Source organism: Danio rerio, chromosome 23, assembly GCF_049306965.1.
Source record: "Danio rerio strain Tuebingen ecotype United States chromosome 23, GRCz12tu, whole genome shotgun sequence".
Classification (NCBI taxonomy): Eukaryota; Metazoa; Chordata; class Actinopteri; order Cypriniformes; family Danionidae; genus Danio; species Danio rerio.
Window position 1 is genome coordinate 22,533,988 of NC_133198.1, and position 21,414 is coordinate 22,555,401.

The 21,414-nt window shown below is 34.9% G+C and overlaps 1 protein-coding gene across 6 annotated transcripts in view; it reads left to right on the top strand.

The window, feature by feature from the left end:
• Positions 1–21,414, top strand: part of flnbb (filamin B b) — a 47,798-nt gene that overhangs the window by 22,991 nt on the left and 3,393 nt on the right. For 2 of the 6 annotated variants that reach the window (XM_021469933.3, XM_073938804.1), the window contains 20 exons: positions 24–147; positions 274–449; positions 762–885; positions 2,799–2,962; positions 3,043–3,166; positions 3,268–3,392; positions 3,467–3,590; positions 5,509–5,684; positions 5,795–5,894; positions 8,237–8,291; positions 8,389–8,491; positions 8,568–8,708; positions 9,999–10,127; positions 10,641–10,814; positions 10,896–11,054; positions 14,893–15,096; positions 18,135–18,290; positions 18,637–18,759; positions 18,864–19,133; positions 19,244–19,381. In XM_021469933.3, the coding sequence (XP_021325608.1) occupies positions 24–147; positions 274–449; positions 762–885; positions 2,799–2,962; positions 3,043–3,166; positions 3,268–3,392; positions 3,467–3,590; positions 5,509–5,684; positions 5,795–5,894; positions 8,237–8,291; positions 8,389–8,491; positions 8,568–8,708; positions 9,999–10,127; positions 10,641–10,814; positions 10,896–11,054; positions 14,893–15,096; positions 18,135–18,290; positions 18,637–18,759; positions 18,864–19,133; positions 19,244–19,381 (2,889 nt within the window). Of the gene's footprint in view, positions 1–23; positions 148–273; positions 450–761; positions 886–2,798; positions 2,963–3,042; positions 3,167–3,267; positions 3,393–3,466; positions 3,591–5,508; positions 5,685–5,794; positions 5,895–8,236; positions 8,292–8,388; positions 8,492–8,567; positions 8,709–9,998; positions 10,128–10,640; positions 10,815–10,875; positions 11,055–14,892; positions 15,097–18,134; positions 18,291–18,636; positions 18,760–18,863; positions 19,134–19,243; positions 19,382–21,414 lie in introns of those variants that run through there. The other 4 variants (XR_012398459.1, XM_068216890.2, XM_073938803.1 and 1 more) reach the window with 4 other exon arrangements.

Here is a 21,414-nt window from a genome sequence, read left to right on the forward strand (position 1 = left end):
CAAACCTAATTGATCATTAATAGGCATAAGTGAGATAATGGAGGTCAGAGATAATGGTGACTGCACATACTCTGTGAACTACACACCTACAATGGAAGGCCTTTATTCTTTGATGGTCAAATATACTGATGATGATTCATTTTGCAGGTATGAGCACTGCAACTGTTGAATGCATAGGTCATATTGAGATATTTAACCAAACTTTTGATTATTTTAATGATTACAATCAAGCACAGTCTTTTCATTCATGTTGTTCTGGTTGTTCATTTACAGTCCCTTCAAGTTTCAAGTGCTCCCTGTGCCCGGTGTTGATTATAAACATCCTGAAACTCCAGTTTTTGAATCAGGCTTCAAGGCAGATGTGTGTGTGAACACTCCACAGGCCTTCATTGTTGATGGCAGTAGCATTGGAGAGCCACCAGAGACTGTAGCTCTCCTTACTCCTGATGGTGAGACTGAAGTTAAGAGGATGTGCTGTTTTGTTCTGTTGGGTATTTTATGTCATTTTAAAGAGGCATTTTCTGTAAGTGTGTAATATGTTTGTTTTTGCAGTTTAAAAAAAATCACTTTGATTATAAAAACATATGGTTCAGATAACATTTTGCTTTTTGCACTCTGAATTGTATCACTTTTTAGACCTGCAACAACAAAAAAGAAAAGCTCAATGATTATGCAAAGAATGATGGCAGGCTTTGATGAATTAAAATGTTGATACTCAGGATTCATACAGTACTTAGGATTTGAATTGTTTTCATTTGCAGGCAAAATCAAATTATTAAGTTCAAAAGACAATGGAGATGGGTCATATCTAGTTGAGTACTCCGCTTCTGCTGAAGGACCTCACTCGATCATGGCCAAATATACCAATGATGATTGCTTCAGAAGGTAAAGCTCTAATTAAAAAAGAAATTTCAGTGCAAACCTACAGTACTGGAAGGAAATATTGTAGTAATTTTCTATATAGAAAATACTATATTGCTTTAAAACCTAACTATAATAGGGTTTTTACATCATATATATTATAGTATAGATAGTATATATTATAGTATAGACAACACTTTGTTAAAGAATGCTAAATCATATTGTAGTATTAACTGTAGTCAACAGCACTGTAAAAAATCTGCCTGCCTTAATTTTATTAATTTTTTTTTTTTTGTTTAATCAAGTGAACTTTTCTAGTCATCTCAACTTAAATCAGTCAAACCAAATAAAAACATTACATAAAACTTTGTATGGCTAATAAAACACAATGTAACCAGGGTGCGAATTACAGATTTATGGGGGGGGGGTGCTTTGGAAGGGATTGACCCTTCTAATTAAGGCTTGATCCCCAATGAAGGACGTCAAAACAATACGTGTGGGGGGCCAGCTCTTTGAAACTGAGACAAAAGTTCACTCTGATCTGTATTAATGGTATTATTTAAAATAATAGACATCCATTTGACCACCCACCCCTATACCAGTTCATACCTTTGTGAATCTATAATTGCGCCAATCAGTGTATGCGAGAAAAAAGTCTTTCAACAGTCTGAAACCAGCAGATTTAGAGCACCGATTGACAACATAAGACGTAGAGAAAACAATAAAACCTATAATCTTCTACGTTAAGCTGCTTTGACACAACTACATTGTAAAAGCGCTATAGAAATAAAGATGAATTGATTTAAATAAAATAGGTGTTTGTTTTTTATAAATTACCCAAAAGTAACGTCAAAATAGATGCATTGTTTGTATAGTTTGTCCTAAAGTAAGCCGAAAAAAGCTAATCAAGTCAGAATACACTAAATAGCCTATCAAAACACTGAAAACTTTAATATATTTTATGAATAAATTAGATGTAATTTAAATAAACATGCATTTGATTCACTGAAGCATGTATTACACAAACTAACATTATCAAAAATGTTGACCCCCCCGATTGTCAATGTATAATTCACACACTAAAAGTAACATAACATTTGTAGCCATGACTTTTTGTCATATAATTTGTTTACAGTGTGATAATAAATACTGTAGAATACTACAGATTTACTACAGTGAACTGTGTGGTATTGTAGTATGATATACATACTGCAATACCATTTAGTTGTTGAAATCTACGGTATTTAGTCATTTGTTTACTGTTAATATAGGCTACCCACATAGATCACGCCAGATCTGGCCCACACAATCAGCTTTAGCCTGGCACACATGCCACAGTGAATAACGGTACATGATTGGAAGTTTGTCTTCCATACAAGGGCCAAACATGGACCATATCTGGGCCAAGTTAGTAACCCATAACTGGGCCTGAACTGGGCCAGAATTGTTGGTGTGTCACGACAGCAATGAAATTGATTTTGCTTTATGGCCATACTTTTTCTCGAAGCGACCTGATTGGTAGAATTTTTTCTGTACTCAGAAATAATTTTAATTTATTTTAAAAGTGAGTCAAGAAAGGGTAAACTTATGTGGCCCACATATACATTATTAACATCTGGGCCAAATAATACATTTGACATCTGACCCAAATCTTATGTGCTGCCTTAAAGATGGTGCCACTTCTGTGAAACCCAGACCATGTTTAGCATGTGTATGCCAGTGCCAGATAAAGGCCTGCTGTGCCAGCTTTATGCCAAATCTGGGCCAGAATTATTTGCTACCTACCTGCTTTTATATTACCATAGCAACTACAAAATTAACACAACATATCATTTTAGGTACTTTACTATAATATGGTTCACTTAGGCTACTGTAGTATTTTTTTAATGTAGTAAAACACCAAATACTGCAAGTTCTTATTTCATGCTATCTTTCAGTATTCACAGGTTTAATGCCATTCCTCCTCACACTGTCAGAAAGGATAAAGACATTGGAAATAAAAAGGAAAATTCGAGTCAGGAGGGAAATGTCCACTCTAAGCCTCCACATACATTCACTAACGGCTGCCGTGTGGAACCAGAAGCTAATGCTAAAGCTAATGGTCAGAGTTTGATATATTGCTGACATTTGCATGACTGTGTGTTTGACATGGTAATCATTCACATGCGCTTTCATATACAGGCTCAATAAAACTCGCAGATATATTGGACAACAGGGATAAAAAATGTGAGATGTCTTGCACACCAAAAATGCCAGGCTGTAAGTCTGTAATGGACAAATACAACAGCAAAGAAGCTTTCAGAAGGTATAGAAGTGTGTTAGTCATCTTTGTTAAGTAGAATTGTAATACATTTGATTCTTTCTAGAGAAATACAATAATCATTTGTTGTTTTGTTTGCGTCACAGCCTCCAGACAGATCCGACTGTAAATACAGAGCAATCAGTCTGTGCTCAAAGTCCTCAGTTGTTCAGGATCAGCTGTAGTAAATCCGGGAAGCCCCCTGACTGTGTGCTGATGATCAGACCTGATGGTGGGAAGCAGTTCCTTCTTAAAGATGTATTGGGTTTCTTTTGCTGTGTAACTGACAGAGATTTATGTCTGCAGGAGAGACTGAACTGACAGAGGTCAAAGAAAACCCTGACGGGACTTACTCTGTCAAATACTGTCCCACTAATGAAGGTCTTCATTCCTTAATGGTCAAATATGTTGATGATGATTCATTTTACAAGTAAGCTTCATATTTTGCTATTATTTTTTTTAGCATTATTATTTTTTTATTCACAATGGAAAATATCTAGATTTTATAATAATAGTATGTTTAAATAATGATGCATACTACTACTACTACTAATAGCAATTTGACCTAAAATAGTATTTAACCAAATATTCAAATAAATATTATTATAATCAATGTTTTTTTTAAATTGAACCATTTATAATAGTGATAACTTTGCTTTATATGCATACTACAATAATGAAAATTGGTAATAGAGTAATAGTTATAGTAAAGTAAACATTATAAAATAATTTTTCATACACTGGATGAGAATGCTGATTATTGTTATTATTATATACTATTATTATTATTGTTGTTAACTTTATTTTTAGTGTAGTTTTTTTTTATTAGTATAGGTTTTATTATTGTTAATACTGCTATCAATAAGAAGTTTTTGGGTGGTTCATTCCGCTGTGGTTATTCCTGATGAATAAAGCGAACAAGCTGATAAAAAACTGAATGTTTTTTACAACAATTATTATATTTCTTAAAAAAAACTTTAATAAAAAACTTTATAATAGTTATAGTAAAAGTCATTACTACACACACGCACACACATACACACACACACACACACACACAAAACATTATTATTATTTAGAAAAATCTGTTTATATATGTTTTCTTTGTTTTTAAAATGCTATTGTTTTATTATTTGTATTTTAGTATATTATTAGTGATGTTAATTATATTAATGTTAATAATAATAAAAATTTATTATTATAATAATAATAGCATTTAATAAATTATTAGTTTTATTACTAGAGTTCTTTTAATGAATATTATCGGTGAAGTAAAATATAAAGAATTACTATGGTTGGTGGTGTTGTTTATTTATTTCTTTATTTATTTATTTATTTATTTATACTTTAATACCATATCAGCAGCATTGGCTATATTCATGGCAAAACCTATTCTAAATCAATAATTTATAACAATCATATCAGTTTTTTAACAAACATACATAAATAACAGCAAAAAACATTGAAAATAGTCATATACAATCTTTTAGTTTGATTAAAGATAAATATTCTAAAATTGTTCAAGAACACACCTTTTAAACATTTCCCTTAAATTATCTCCTGACTAAAAACTTTACTCTACTTTCAAAATGGTCATTATTTCTTTCATTTGCAAATGCATTCACTTCATACACCTTGTTGTTTCTACAGTACATTCAACCCATTCCATTTGCCATTTCAGATTAATATACAGATTTAAAACAGGTTTAACATCAGACACAGGTAGTTTACATTCTGTTTTCTCCAACTGTAGGGCCTCTTTAGCTGCTTTATCTGCACATTCATTTCCAGTGAATCCCATATGACCAGGTATCCAGCAAAACATAATATCAAAGTCTTTTTCCTTTAAAGTAGCAACTTTTTTTATTATGCTAAAAATCATAGGATGATCCGTTTTCATAGATTCAAGTGCTTGTAGGCAGGATATGAATCTGTGCAAATTAAAAACTGGAGTTGCTGTTTTTTTTCTATTTATTCTAAAGCTAAAATTAGTGCACAAGCTTTAGCTCTGAATATTGAGCTTTGTCTGGGAATACTCTTTCTAAAACACTCTGAACCAATCACTGCTGCAGCAGATACTCGTCCATCTGCAACGTATATTCATAAATTATTCCTGATAAATATTTGGGTCAGTTTCTCTTTTTTTGGATTGAAACAAATGCATTATAATATGTTTTTTTTTTATAAATATACCAAGATTATATATATCATTTTTATTATATCCAGATTAATATCTCACTTCTCCAAATGAGTTTTCATTCAAATTCCAAAAGGACTGATGTATGGTTGGTGGTGTTGTTGTGGTTGAATGTTTAACACTTGTCACATGTGATCTACTTGTTTTACAGTCCTTTGAGGTTTCATGTCCTTCCTCACGCTGATAGTCATGACAAACATGTGATTAATACAAATGAAGCTTGTAGCAGACAATTAGAGGAACGTGTCAGCGCTCAAATTCCTCAGACTTTCACAACTTGCTGCAACACTAACGAGGCCTCAGGGACAGAGATGTTGAAAGCTGATGGTAAGACATGGAATATATGATCAATATTAGTCTGCATGAAAAATACGCTAAAATTGATGTGAATTTAAAAGAAACATTGTTTGTAGTGCTATTGATTTCTACCTCAACAGATCATGTTGAAGTGTTAAATAATGAGAACACAACCAGTGCAACAACACACACACCTGAACCCTCAGCGGTCAGAAATGCCACACTGGAGGATTTTCAAAGGTAAGACGACCATTGCAGTCCAGACCATATGCATTAAAGGAGACCTATTGACCTTATTCTAAAATCCGGAAGTGCGCCTGTTTTCGCGATTGTCTTAGAACTTCCGATTCAGTCGCCTATGGGAGAAATGACTAGGATTAATAAACGGCAGAAAACGGTCAAACTAATTGCTCTACAAACAAATGTTTGCATGACTATACAGACCAAGTAGAATAATATAATAAGAAAAAATCAAATTGCAACATCAAGCAGCGTAATGAGCAGTTTTTAACGTCAAAAAATGAATGGAAGTGAATGAGACCGGAAGTCTCAAGCCAAAAAGATTCAAATGGCAGCGCCCGCTCGTCGGCGGAGAATAGGGTGAATATGGAAAATTAACATGTATGAGCTGTTTAAACACAGATGTGTATCAACGTTTCTTTTACGGACAGTCTGTGGCCATTATTGCAACACCTCCAGACAGTATTCCAATATTCAAGTCCTATCTAAATGAATAGGGCTTCTGCTGAAATCTCAAAAACTGCTTGTGAAACTCACAATTAAACAACATATTTTAAATAAGTAACAAAATCTAGAAGTGAGCTGTTGCTTTACTGTTGTTGCTTAAGCACAAATTACGTTTTAAAACACGCTAGTTTTACTTTTGCTGCAGCTAAATGCGCATGCACAAAGATTGGCACAACACCAATCTCCTTTAAGACTGTTTCAATGTTATCCAGAGGACGCGGATACAAACACTGGAAGAACAGAGACAGAAGGCACAGTAAAAAACTGGAGGATGACAGTAGAAAGACACGATATGTGATGTTATGTCATATAATGCAAGTATAATGCAGAATCTCTCCCAGTTCAGTGCTGGATTCGGCTAAAATTTCCTCAAAGCAGAAGCTGTGAACTACAACCAGTAATTATTTGTTAAAATTGATCATGACATGTAGTGTCTAGTGTTAGCGGTATCCTGTAGCAACAATGTAAACAATGGTAAATGCTGCTTTGCGGGCAAACGATTTAGCTACAAATACATATTTATCAGTCAAACTGCTGTAAACACACACACAAACACACACTCAACCAGCACGTTTTTGTCTCTTATGTGTGTGCGCAACTGCATTGATTGTCTTCAGGCAGCTTTTCCATGCGTTTCACATCTCAGATAATGAAGTCACAAAAGATAAGTGGATGATTCATGTTACTTACACCTGCATATTCCGGATAAATGTGAAAGGCGTCGTGTAACACATAGAGTTAAAAAATACAGGATAGCTCACCTGACTCATGTAGCAGCAGAAAAATAAATCAAGGCTCACACAGGTAGCATCCCACATCTTGTGCTTTATTCTTCTGTCACGATATGTTACAGAATGAACATGCGCTTGTTACAGAAAGTACACATTCACTCACACACACATAGATGCAGACAACATTCACACACACACACACACACACACACACACAATGGCAAACGCACTTAAAGAAGCCGCACCCCATTGTCACTCGTTACAAACACTTTTCAGATTTTATTTTAGAGAGCAGGCAGGAGGTTGACTGATTGTTTACACAGCGAATAGCAGTGCATTATGACGATGACTAATCAGAGTCACTTGAGGGCGGGCCTTTCAGAGGAACTAGGAAATTGTCGTTTTTATGTTAGCTGAGTAGCTGTGTATAATCAAATTGAGATATATTAAAAAAAATGTGATTTCCTTCAAGTCAAACATGAGCACACATTGCTTTGCATCTTTTAAACACAACCAAGCCTTAAAATTACATTCTGGACCACCCCTTTAAGGAAAAACACACTTAATTTTTTAATTTTTTTATTATATTACATTATTATATTATATTATTATAATATTATTTCTTAAAACAAGACTATTCTTTTTTGCTTGTCTAGAAAATGTTTCTTGATTCAAGAATTATTAAATATTTGGACTAGAAACAAGATGGAAAATTTCACCTAAAGTAAGAAAAGCATTTTTGCAGTGTATTCCACTACCAACCATTTCTGATGTTTTGGCTGTGGGAGGTAAGTCATTGATGATGACCTGCTTTGTTGTTTTTGGAGTATTAGAATAAGTGTAATTATCCTTCCTCTCCTGGAAAGCAACAGCTCATCTGTGTTTAAAGGGACACACAAAGATTGTGATCAAATTTGATATGATATTGTAAGTGATCTGAAGGGTATTTTGACCTGAAACTTGTCAGGCATATTCGGCGGATGTGGGATCTTTTGAAAATGGGTATAATATGTCTCCTTTAATCAGTCTCCTTCAATATCCTAGTTCATTATTCTCTAATTTGTGCTCTGTTTATCTCTTAATTAACTGTGACATGAATTATAGGCACCAGCCACCATCCTCTCACACTTCAAGTGGGTACAGGGGTTTTCAAAACAAGGTATAAATGTGAAGTTCCTTCAAGGTTAATTTCAGTCAGATTAATAATGTTTTGAGTCCTTGAGACAATTCATACATTCTTCATTATTTCCCATCAGGTTGAGGGCAGGAATGCAATCCCTCCTGCTGCCATTAATCAAGCAGGGTTTATATCCTGTGATATAGTCCTGCCAGGAGACTTAAGTGAAGGTGAAATTACAGGTGAGCTGTTGCTGGAGATTCACTTGTTCGTTTTAATGATCGCAGCCTCGCATCATTATTTTAATGGCATTCACAGGAGAGGTGATCACGCCGTCTGGAAAGAGAGCACAGCCTGACATGATTGATAATAAAGATGGGACTGTCGTTATGAAGTTTGATCCTTCAGAGGAGGGTCTTCATCAAATCCTTATTAAATCAGCAGAAAATGATATACCAGGTTAGATTGCACATGATCTCCCTCAAAAAATGTATGTGTTTTTCAATGTCAAATGTTAGTTTAGTTTAGTTTAGTTTAGTTTTTAGTTTAGTTTAGTTTAGTTTAGGTTTAAGTTAAGGTTTAAGTTTAAAATTAGGTTTTAGTCTAGTTTTTGGTTTGGGTTTTAGTTTAGCTTAAGTGTAAGTTTGAGTTTAGTTTAAGTTTAGGTTTTAGTTTAGTTTAGGTTTTAGTCTAGTTTTTGGTTTAGTTTAGGTTTTAGTGTAGTTTTTGGTTTAGTTTAGGTTTTAGTTTAGTTTTAGCTTAGTTTTTGGTTTAGTTTAAGTTTAGGTTTTAGTTTACGTTTAGTTTAATTTAAGATTTTAGTGTATTTTAAGTTCCAAATTTAGTTTAAGTTTAGGGTTTAACTTAAGTTTAAGCTTTACTTTAGTTGGCTTGGGTTTAGTTTTGTTTAAGTTTAGTTTAGTTTTTTGTTTAGTTTAAGTTAAGGTTTTAGTTTAGTTTAAAATTAAGGTTTAGTTTAGTTTTTTAATTTAGTTTAGTTTAAGTTTAGGTTTTATTTTAGTTTAAGGTTCAGTTTTAGTTGAGTTTAGTTTTGGGTTTAGTTTAAATTTTAATTTTAGTTTATCTTAATTTTCAGGTCTAGTTTAAGTTAAATTTAAGTAGAAAAAAAAGTTTAATCCTAATTAAAATATTTGTGATATGTGACACTGGATCACAGGTATATTTTGTGAAAAGCCAAAAATACATTGTCCAAATAACTGATTTTTATCCTAAGCCAAAAATCATTAGAATATTAAGTAACAATCTTGTTCCATCAAGACATTTTTCAATTTCCGTAACTCTATCCAAACATAATTTTTGATTAGTAATGTGTGTTGCTAAGAACTTAATTTAAACCACTTTAAAAGCTATTTTCTTGATATAATTTTTTTTCTAACCCTTAGATCCAAGGTTTTTAAATATGTAGCTCTGTCAAACACTGCTCTATCTTTAGCTCTATCTGCTTTTAGATGATGTACTGTATATACCTCAATTTACACAAAATTTAGTTCATCTGAAGTTTATGTGAATGCATAATAACTTATGATGGTCATATAACACAACCCCTAAATATTAAAGCCAAGTCACCTTTATTTATATAGCATGCAGTGTAGACTGAGTCAAAGCCCCTTTACAAGAACAACAACATTGTATAATTTAGTTGAAACCTGCAATATTACTATATTAGAAATGTTACATTATTGACAATGAAAACCTGTTTTTAAAATGTATTCTCTCTGAATCCTGCAGAACTTCCACTGCAATATTATGCAAATAGTCTTGCTAATCGCAGCCCTGTGGCCTATGGGCGTGGCCTTGTGTGTGGAATTGCAAATGAGACTGCAACATTCACCATCTGTCAGGAGGATTCAGCCTCGAGTGAGCATTTGTTTTGTTGTTCCATAATAACAGACTGTGAACATTTTTTTGTATATATTGTTAGTGCATTGAAGCGATAGTTCACCTAAAAATAAAAATGTACTATTTACTTGCCCTCAAGTGGTTCCAAACCTTTATGAGTTTCTTTATTCAGTTTAACACAAAAGAAGATACTTTGAAGAAAGCTGAAATCCTGTAACCGTTGACTTCCACAGTCAGAAAAGCAAATGGAAGTCAATAGTTACAGGTTTCCTGCTTTTTTCAAAATATCAACTGTTTTGTTCAGCAGAAGAAAGAAACTTACAAACAAGTAAAGGGTGAGTAAATGATCACAGAATTTTCAATTTTCAAAAGAGCCTAGAACCGTGACACAGCCAAGTGGAAAGTGTTTTGAACTAGTCCACTTTATCGGCACTCAAAAACACAATAACATGTTGTTAAAGAAGATGGATATATATTTTTACTTCCAGAACCCACATGTTTCACATGAAGTCATTTGTTTTACTTGTTCAGGTGAACTGGACATCACAATTGAGGGTCCGTCTGAGGCTGATGTGCACTGCTTGGACAATGAAGATGGCACTTGTTCTGTGAGTTACCTTCCAACTGAGCCTGGAGATTATGAGATACAAGTTCAACATAATGACGTGCCTATTCCAGGCAGTCCTTTCAAGGCCAAAATTACAGGTAACAAACCTCAAACAAGTGTACCAGTATAATTCTCAAACATTAAATAATACATGCATAGTTTTTATAAACCCAATACAGATGGACATATGAGAAAGTCAGAGGTCAAACTGGGCAGTGCGGTCGATTTTACCCTGGACATCACCGAAGAAGACATTAGCCAGCTCTCCGCTAGCATTATGTCGCCCACAGGCAATGATGTACCCTGCTTACTGAAAACACAAGCTGACAGCCATCTCGGTGAGCCGTCTATTCATGTACACACAGCTGCTCCTGGTAATAAATGAATTGATATGCATTAAAGGGTCTATACACTAGCTGCAGCATAACCTAAGCGCTAAGCTAGCCCACATCCTTAAGTCAGGCACATCGTTTTTCAAAGTATTCTCCATTTGATAGTATAGTCTCCACTACATGTACGGCAGGTATGTTCTTGGACCAAATCAAATTTTGGTTGACTAGGGCAGGTAGAGGATCGAAAAAATGCTTTTTTTTATGTACATTACAAATCAGCAGCCTGTAAATAATGTAACCCTAATTATTGTTAAACTATTTAGTGTCAATCTTTGGAAAGCATGCAGTGCAGATTGTGCATACTGTACATTTGAATATCTGCACTAAATAAAATACAAAATAAAAAGCAGTATTAAAAGATGAGTAGACTCATCTACTGTACTTTCAATAAGTACAAAGACAGTTTTATCAATCATAATTGGGGAAAATGTTTATAACTATGCTTTCAAAAGGTAAAATTTACTGTGAAATATATTGTCCAATTAATTGTGTTAAACAATGTCATCCTGGTGGGTCAGCACATGCAATAACTCGAACGACTTTTTTTATTTTTTTCTTAAAATATATGTTCCATTTGTATTAAATATTTTATTATAAATATTATTTTTAATTAAGCTGGTTTGTATTGTAGTACAGCAAGATTTGACTACTTTCTTTATTAGTTGTACTGTAACTTATTGTTATTTTGTAGAGCTGAGACAATAAATTGATGCATTCGGTATCGAGAATCAATTTTGTCCATTCTGCGTTTTTTGAATTGATTCTGGGCTTAGTTTTTAACCACCGGATGGCGCTGCATGTTTTACAAACAGCCTCACTTTTTCCCAATCCTTACACACACCACTTGAACATAAAACAATTGTTAATAAAGTTAATAATTTCATGAAAATATTTAAGCTAATTACAATAGTGTAATCCAAACTTTGTTAATCAAGTGGAATAAAAGCCATAGTGCATATACTTTTATCTACCTACAGTATATGACCAAAATTTTTCTTGTTCGTACTCACTAAAGCCCCGATCAGATCACACGATTTTTATTGTCGGTTAAGAAAGTCACAATGTCAGATATGTGTTTTTTTGTTTTTTTGTTGTTGTTGTTTTTTTTGGATAACAGATTACACGTTCCTTCACGATCAGTCATCTTGTGACGCCTACAGCGAGCATTATTTCCCAAAGCAGTCACAAGTGTTGCTATAACAATATTTCTTATCTCAATTTCAATTGTTTTTATCTTATTTCAATCACAATAAACACTGATGCTTGCAGACAACTAATGACTACATTATTTAAGGGCATTCCTTATTACATTGATAGGATTAAACTTATGATTTCTTTTTTTAAATGAAGACATTTTCTTTGAAATCTAAATATATATTTTCCTGTCAGGGTTTCTTATTAAACAATCTCTCGCCTGAACTTGCCACGAGTGAGATGGAGAAAATGAAAGCACAAGCAGCAGCATGGAAAAATCAGATGCTCAAGACATAGGGCTCTATTTTGACAATCTCGGCACAAAGTCCAAAGCGCAGGGCGCATAAGCATTAAGGGCATGTCAAAATTCTCTTTTGCTATTTTAAGGACGGAAAATCTAACAGAGTTGAGCTTATTCTCTTAATGAGTTATAGGTGTGTTTTGTAAATAAACCAATCATAGTTTCTTCTCCCATTCCCTTTAGAGTCAGTTGCGTCACAACAGCGCATTTGCATGGAGGACTTTGTAAGTGGAAAAACTGAACACTTCACTAGTGAGAAAACAGTTAAACAGACCATCTGCAGCAGGAGAATGTAGAATGAGTCTCCTCATTTTTTACTTTCACTTTCACTCTTGTGGATAAGAAAACGTGTTGTACACACAGACATCCATTAGCCTACATAATTAATTTGTTTGTTAAGCGCAAAGATTTGTTTCAAAACTATTTGTAAATTCAGTTCTAATTTCCAGCAAATAATAACGAAGTGTGCTCAAAAACCTGAGTTATATCCTAAAACACATGCTGTGCCCCATATGGTCTGAAACCTGACAGGTGGGCAAATCTAAGTTTGTTTTTAATAAAACAAATATAATTATGGATATAATAAATAATACTGCTAATAATGATAACATTATACAAAAGCAAATTGTCATGAATAAACTGGAAAAAAAACCAAGAAGAAGGCATGGAGGAGGTGTTTTTTATATGTATGTAGAAAATAATAATTGTTGTATTATTTTAATCCTTTAATTCTTTTTTATTTGTAAAGATATTTGTGTATTGCTCCACATCCTGTGTGTTAAGCAATGTTTAAGCGGGGCGCACAACTAACACGCTCTGCGATAGACTTTAGACCTCCTCTCAGCTGGTCTATTGGTCTATTGCCGTTCCTCAAAATAGCAAGCAATGCGCCTTTAACACACATCTTTTTTTAGACCTGAACGCCTATGAGCGCACATATGAGTGCAAATGCATTCATGCTGAAACTAGCAAACAACAATTGCTTTGCGCTTTGTGCCACATTGCACCGGGTGTATGATAGGGCCCATAATCTTTCAAATAACGACATGTTTAAAATATTTGTAAATATATAACTGAGATTTGTAATACAATCACAGTAAAGCATTGATTAAATCCCTATTTTCCTCAGATTGAGACAAATCATCCACCCGAACAGTTGAGTAGTGGAGGGGCAAAAACAAAAACATAATTCATATATTTTTCCTGGATAAAATAACTTTTTAAAAGAATTTTTATCTTAATTTAATGCATCTTTTGTTGGTCAGTTATCTATAAACAAGATAAACAAATAAAATTAGAGGTTCGCTATATGTGCCAAAACACGAATTGCTCTGAGGTTGTGTTGGTTTGTTAAATAAAATAACAATCTAGCCTAAATAAAATTTAAAGTGAAATATTTATAGTTTCAGAGAAGCCTATATTAAACTGTTTTTACTCTTAATGACAAATTTGAACAAGCAGGAAATACATGTTGCCAGATTACCTCTGAAAAAGAAACTCTGTTGGAAGGATGAGAGACCTCTGGATATTTACTCATCCTTCCAACAGTTTGTTCTCATCCAGTCTATTTTTTGATCACCTGACCGGAGCATTAACGGAGCACCCACAGAGATAACTGAGAAATGATGTGCTCCTATTGCACAGTGTCACCCACATGATGAAACTCATCGTGAAGAACAAGAAAAAAATTAAACATGCTAGACTTGCGATGATGTTGTGAGGCATCACAGGCATGGTATCGGTTGTTGTGAACTATGCCACATTACATGAAAAGAAGCGATGGAATCTTGTGTCACGACGCCCATTTGTGTACAAATCCAAGGAAATCGTGCCGAAATCATGACAAATTTGTGTGATTTAAACGAGGCTTAAGAGTGTATGAAAAAAACTAGTTTAGAGTGCCATGTGCTTTTAAAAACTAAGTTCAGGGTCGATTCCAGAGAGAATTGCGATGCATCCCAAAAATCTAAGGATGGGTGCATGAATCACAAAATATCAACTTATCATTGCAACCCTATTATTTAGTGTTAAATGATTGTAGCTGGGTTAGATGGCTTATTTTATTGAGAATGTATGTAAATTTATTGTGATTTGTATTTACCGTTGGTAACTGATAGCTAACCCTATGTTAGTCTCCACAAATACTGACAAATAGACACATGAGCACTGGAAAGATTCATTTGTCCAGGCTCTGCACATTTTCTCTCCAAAGCTGATGAGCGTTAAAAATCTTTCGTTCACAGCACCACTGTCAGACTTTAATAGACATGCTCTTTGTTTGTTATTCAGGCATCTCCTTCATCCCCAGAGAGGCTGGTGAGCATCTGGTTAGCATCATGAAGGATGGGGAGCATGTGAGCAACAGTCCCATCTCTCTGTCCATCAGTCAGGCAGAGATTGGAGATGCCAGTAAGGTGAAGGCCTTCGGTCCAGGCTTACACACCGGGCACACCTTCTGCAAGTCTGAATTTGTGGTGGACACTTGGGATGCAGGTATAATTCAAACTAGCTGATTCATGCTGTATGTTAAAGCAACTCTATTTAATTTCTTTAGTGGCTCATCTTTGTGGTTTATAAGTGCAGTTGCCTGTTATCAGTGCACTAAATCTGTTTGTGTGCATTTGTTGACTATCCTGACAGAACTGGATTAGCTGGCTAGCCAGTTAAGATTCAGTTTTGTTTACTCAAGTCTTGGTTTTTAAGTGTCATGAAGGCAGCTTGATTTTAATCACTCTTTGTTGCCATGGTATTATGGAGCAGGGCTGAGCTGAGGTACCTTCATGGTACCTAAAACCCAAAGTGCAAACTAAACTGAAACTGTGTTATACTACACTATATTCAACAATTATCATCACATGACTTCCATTTTCCTCTTTCAGCTCGTGCCATCAAGTGTTCTGTGTTTGATCAATCTCACACTTTTTTTTTCACTTCCTCTGATAAAACCCTCTCAGGTTTCTTTGGTGGCTGTGCCATGGCGTTCATGTTGGTTTTTTATAAGATTCGATAGACTATATTAGATTGTCTCACAGTTAACTTTTGGCTAATTTCACTTAGGCTTTGGAAACAGCATGCTCGTAGGCATTTTTATATATGTCTATCTTTCAGCTGGCAGGCGATATGCAAGTGTGATTTCAGGCAAAAGTAACCAGTTCTGGTTGCCACAGCAACAGAATTAATTTAGTTAAAGGTCCCTTGAAGTAAAACAAAACAAAGCAACATTTTTTAGATGTTAGTAACTGTATGTTTTTTTATGGATATCTAAAAGCTTGTATAGACAATTTGCATTTAAAAGATATAAACATCCAAAGCTTTGTCACTTCCGCCTATGGATCAAAGATTTTTGGACGACACCTCATACTTCAGTTTCTCATCAAATCTTCTGACCAGTCAAATACTTTCTAGTATCTCACATGCCCTGCTCTCTCTTCAAGTTTCAGTTGAGATTACGCAAAGTCTCTTTATAGGCAAGTGATTTCACTCGGCGGCCATCTTTGAAACGCCTCTTGGGCAGTATGCTCAGGCTTTTTGTTTGAATGGGGAAACATCAAATTCTCCAAAACTACTTGCCAAGCTTACTATTACATTTCATAATACGAATAACCAATAAAATTAAACAACAATTGTCTATTTAGTTTCATTTAGAAATGTTTGTATCACACAAGATCTGCAGAAACTCTCGTCTGTTTCAAGCCCCTCCCCCAGAGTATTGTCAATCTACGTTCACACTGCAGGCAAATGTGGCCCGAATCTGATTTTTTCCCCCTCATGTGACTCAGGTGATGACAGTGTGAACTGCCCAAACTGCATGGAATCTGATCTTTTCAGGTCAGATCTGTGCCACTTTCATATGTGGTCTTAAATCAGACACAGATCTGATGTTTTGCAATGCGACTGCAGTGTGAACGGTTAAGTCAGATTTCATGTGACTTTTACATTATCTTTGAGCGACATGCGTCATCATTCTGTGCTGCAGACATCATCTACCCCTCAGCAGCACAGTAGAACAGCACACAGGGCAATTACAGTACCACAGAAAGTTGGTTGTTCATGTTGAAAAAGATTTTGAAGGCAAAACTGGTGCTTGTTAACTAATCTGGTTAACGATTGAGGCATGGGTTGATCGCGAAGCCGAAAAGCGTTGTGGGTGTTGTGGATTGGGGTTTCGGGTGCAAAGGAGGAAGAACTTTCTCTTCGAGAGAAAAAAAGGGCAGGTGCTCGAGCACCCAAACCGCCTTTCTGCACGTGTCTGCTGTTTATAACGAAGTGAAATTAAATAACTCCTCAAACGGAGATAAACCAACTCCGCCTTCAGAGTTTAGTCTGCGGCTGCTCATTACCCTTGATGAGTTTACTACACCGGTGGTCAGAGCACCACGCACAGCGATTGTCATAAATCACAAACGATCAGTGTTTTTTATCACAAGAGACTTATTTAAGGTCTCAAATGCCGAAATACACATTAGTAGTAGCAGAACAATCATTTACAGTTCATGAATTACACCACGATTGTCTGAAAAAGGGTAATAATCATATAAGCATAATCTGACAACGTGCTTACTCATACAGCACAAACGTGTGCATAATTAGACATTTTGTGCTCTCCTTAATGCACTTTTGCGCATGCGGGTCAGTTTAGGACTATGATCTGTTCACACTGCAAATCTGATATTGGCCACATTTAAAAGAGCAGTGTGAACAGCCATGCAAAAAAATCAGATTTGAGAAAAAAATCAGATTTGAGCACTAAGCCTTGCAGTGTGAATGTAGCCTATAGCGATCAATGATTGACTCCTGTACTAGAAGGTGGGATTTTTTTACTCTATAACGATCATTGATTGGATCCTGTACTAGTAGGCGGGGCTTTATACACCATATTGACAGTTACACCTTTCCTCATTCAAAAAGATACGAGAGACATGTCTTGTGTTCTATAGTCTTTGACCATTCTCACTAGTAGAGCTGTGAGAAAACCAAAGAGCATAGAATCACCAAGAGGCGACACTTTAGTGCGATTTGGGAAACAGCCACTAGATGGCGCGGCAGCCATTTTGGAATGAAAATTCCAATAGAACAAATATTATAATTTTGTAAAATAAACTATTAAACGTGCTGATGATTGTGATAGTAAAGGTTGTATTGTCGTCTTTCAGGTTGTATCTCAGCTTTAATGCGCTTTTCAAATAAATAAATGAAAAACATAGCAGCTGCTTGCCATCGTGACAGCAATAAGATCCAATAGATCTGATTTCACTCCAAAATGGCGAATGAGGGGCTGTTACTGGGCGCTGCTGCTGCAATGGAATGTTCTATTGACTGTCGCCTCTTGTTCATTCTAAGCTCTTTGAGAAAACTAAACTAAGCTTTTGGCTGTTTTTTCAGAAAGGGGAGGAGCTACAGGTTAAAATGTACATAGTGCTGCTTTAGGAGATAGGTTGTATGTTATTATGCTTCATTTCATATGCAGTCTAAAAAATAAACATTTATTGTTTCCTTATTGATGTATTTTTAAAACCTTATGGATCTTGCAGGATATGGTGGCTTAACAGTTGTAATTGAAGGTCCCAGTAAAGTAGACGTCCACACAAAAGAGCTGGAGAATGATGGAACTTGCAATATATCATACTGCCCAATCAAGCCTGGCAGCTATAAAATCTCCATCAAATTCTCAGATGAGCACATTCCAGGTTTGTGCAGCTGCCCTCTATAATGACAATAAACTAAGTATTTACATTTATTCTGTATTTTTATTCAATGAGGATGCATTTAATTGTAAATGTAAATTGTAAATTATACACATTGGCACAAAGTAACACCAAAGTCTGTTGTAATCAAACTGAAAATAAGGATACAGCTTTATCTACTTTTTGTTAAATGTTAAATTTAAGGGGTTAAGGGTTTTTGTTTATACTGTAATGTACTGTAAATTCACAAACATGAGCAGTTCATCAACATTCAGAATTTCCTTTCTCTAAATTATTTGGTGGGGAATACCTTAAATGAATACACATTATATTCATTCCTCTTTGCCAGGGAGTCCGTTTACAGCTGTGGTGAAAGACCAAGGGCTTATGAGAGAGAACATCACATACAACCAGAAAGCTGCTCCTACTGCCAGCATTGGGAGTGAATGCAGTTTAGCCTTCAAACTCCAAGGTAAGATGAATAACACATTATAGCAATCCAAACGCTACACCTCTCTCTATCTCCTCGAGGACTTTATGACAACATTAACACACATACATTCCTATTCTTTACAGATGTTGATCCTGGGACTATGTCTGCTCATGTATATGAACCATCAGGAAGTTTTGGAGAGGCTGTTATCCTTCCTAGTACAGGCCGTGACATCTATGTAGTGAGCTTTCTAGCTAAAGAGATGGGAGTTTATAATGTGAGCATACAGAACAAAGGCCAGACGATTTCCGGCTGCCCACTTCAATACACCGTCGGCCCGCTGGGACGAGGAGGATCTGAGAAGGTGCAGGTTTGGGGACAAAGCCTTCAGACGGCTCTGGCAACTGTTCCAGGTGTCCCGCTAATATTTCTGTCTTCCTGCTTCTTGTTAGTTTTGTATTGTGACAGCTGGCTTATACAGTTGTGCGTCATATGTAAAGTATGTACTGATGTCATTTCGCAGCTGACTTTAATATTTGGTCGCGTGAGGCTGGAGCAGGGGCTCTTTCTGTCTCCGTAGAGGGTCCTGGAGAGATTGAGCTCCTCTTTGATGAGCAGATGGACGGGTCTTGCATTGTGACCTATACTGCACAACAGCCTGGTGGGTAATGGGCTATATGCACAGCTAGTTTTTTTTTTTTAGCCAATTAATGAACTTCTGGCGAAAGGTTTATGTGAACATTTTTTAATATTTTAAGGTTTCATTTTCATTTTACAGTACTGATGTAATTCGAATATAATCAGTTAAGTAGACTTAAGCTTCCAGTAAGTTGTTAAAAAGAAACAAAAGACCATTTTAATGCAGACACCGTCATTAGCAGCAGGCTATTGCAGAAACTCAGGTGAAAATACTGAGGTTAAATTAATTTCTGTATTTTAAATACTTGGACAATATAATTTATGCACTCTTCTTGTTTGGTCTGACACCCACTTTATATCGTATCTCAGCCAGGCAGTGAAGATCACTGTTTTTAAAAATTTTGGATGGGATGACAATTCACTGGAAGCCCTGGGGCTGGCTGACTGACACTAAAAGTCTGTGTGCATGTACCCCATTGACTGATTTGCATCGAACTGGGAACTGTGAACTAGTCAAGCCTGGGTATAAGCTGTTTGCAAAGAAAATGTTTCTAGTGTGAAAGAATTATTTTGATTTCAGTGACTGACAACAAAACTATTGTTTATAGTTCCTTATGCTTATATTAAAAGGAAGTTTAACAAAAGCAGAACCAAAAAAGCTATTTGTACAGTGCTCAGCATAATTGAGTACACCTCATTTTGGAAACCAATATTTTGATCCATTTCTCAGTGAATATAGACAATGTATTTTAGTGCATTTAAACAAAACTGATTTATTAAACAGATATATTTATTAAAATAATAGTTTAGTCACCAAATATATTTAGAAATTGAAAGATTTGAATGATTTGAAAATGATGAATGATTTTTTCCACTTTTTTTTTTTTTTTTTTTTTGCTTCTCTTGATTTTTCCTCTTTTTTTAACTTTGTATTTAATATTTTCTATAACATAAATTTGGGTGTACTAGTTTTTGGACCGTTATCATAAGTTATTTTAAGAGATAAGCTCCAGATTAGGCTTGATTACTGACTAATCTAATGCATATGCACAAATATAATATTGTATAGTTTCCAATTAAAAATATAAATGTAAAGAATTTATTTGTGAGGGGTGTACTTATATATGCTGAGCACTGTATATAGTTGAACATATGAATATTTCAATAAATAAGGAATATAAAATTGGTGCATCTCTCTCCCTCTTTCTTTTTCTCTCTCTCGCTCACACTCTCTCTTTTTCTTTACACACACATAAACATACTTTTAAACTTTTAACTTGCTCTGAAAGATTTTTTGACCCATTTCTTGGTTAAATTGTGCACTTGGCACCACTCTAAGAAAACTTAGTTTTTGTTTTAGTGATAACCTATGGACAAAAGGTTTGAGAAGGGTTTGAGAAGAAAGTCTGTTTAAGGGTCTGTTCATTTATTTGTGTGATGGTATGTATTTGTATAAAATATGATAAACATTAAGAACAGTATACTAAATTATTTGGTCATATGTTAAGATATTTGTTTATTGTTTTTATAATTTTTTAATATAATTTATTGTATATTAAATGAAAAAGGCTAAAACAAACTTTGTTTAGACCAGGGGTGCCCAAAATTTTTCGTGTAAAGGGCCAAAAACCAAATATCATTGAGAGCAGTGGGCTGAAGGTAAATAAACTATATTACATTAAAGTTGCCATGGGTAATTTCCTAATTTATTAGAAAATGTTACTTTAAATTGTACTAATTAATGCAGTACAACATTTAAGATGATAACCTACTGCTATAAAACCATTAACTGTCACATTTAACTGGAGTTCACTAGTCAAGCAGAATCTGCCTTTGTCTTGATTTGTCCTATGTCCGACAGTGTGTACATTTAAACTAAATCTGATTCATTTACATAATTTAATTGAAACTTAATTTCAGTTAGCTTTTAACAATAAACCAAACAGACATATTGTTACATTAGGTTTGAAATGACAATATCTAAATAATCCTTATCATTCCTCCTGTCTTCTCAGATGGGATGGAGGGCCAAGTCAAAGGTTATCATGGGCTAAC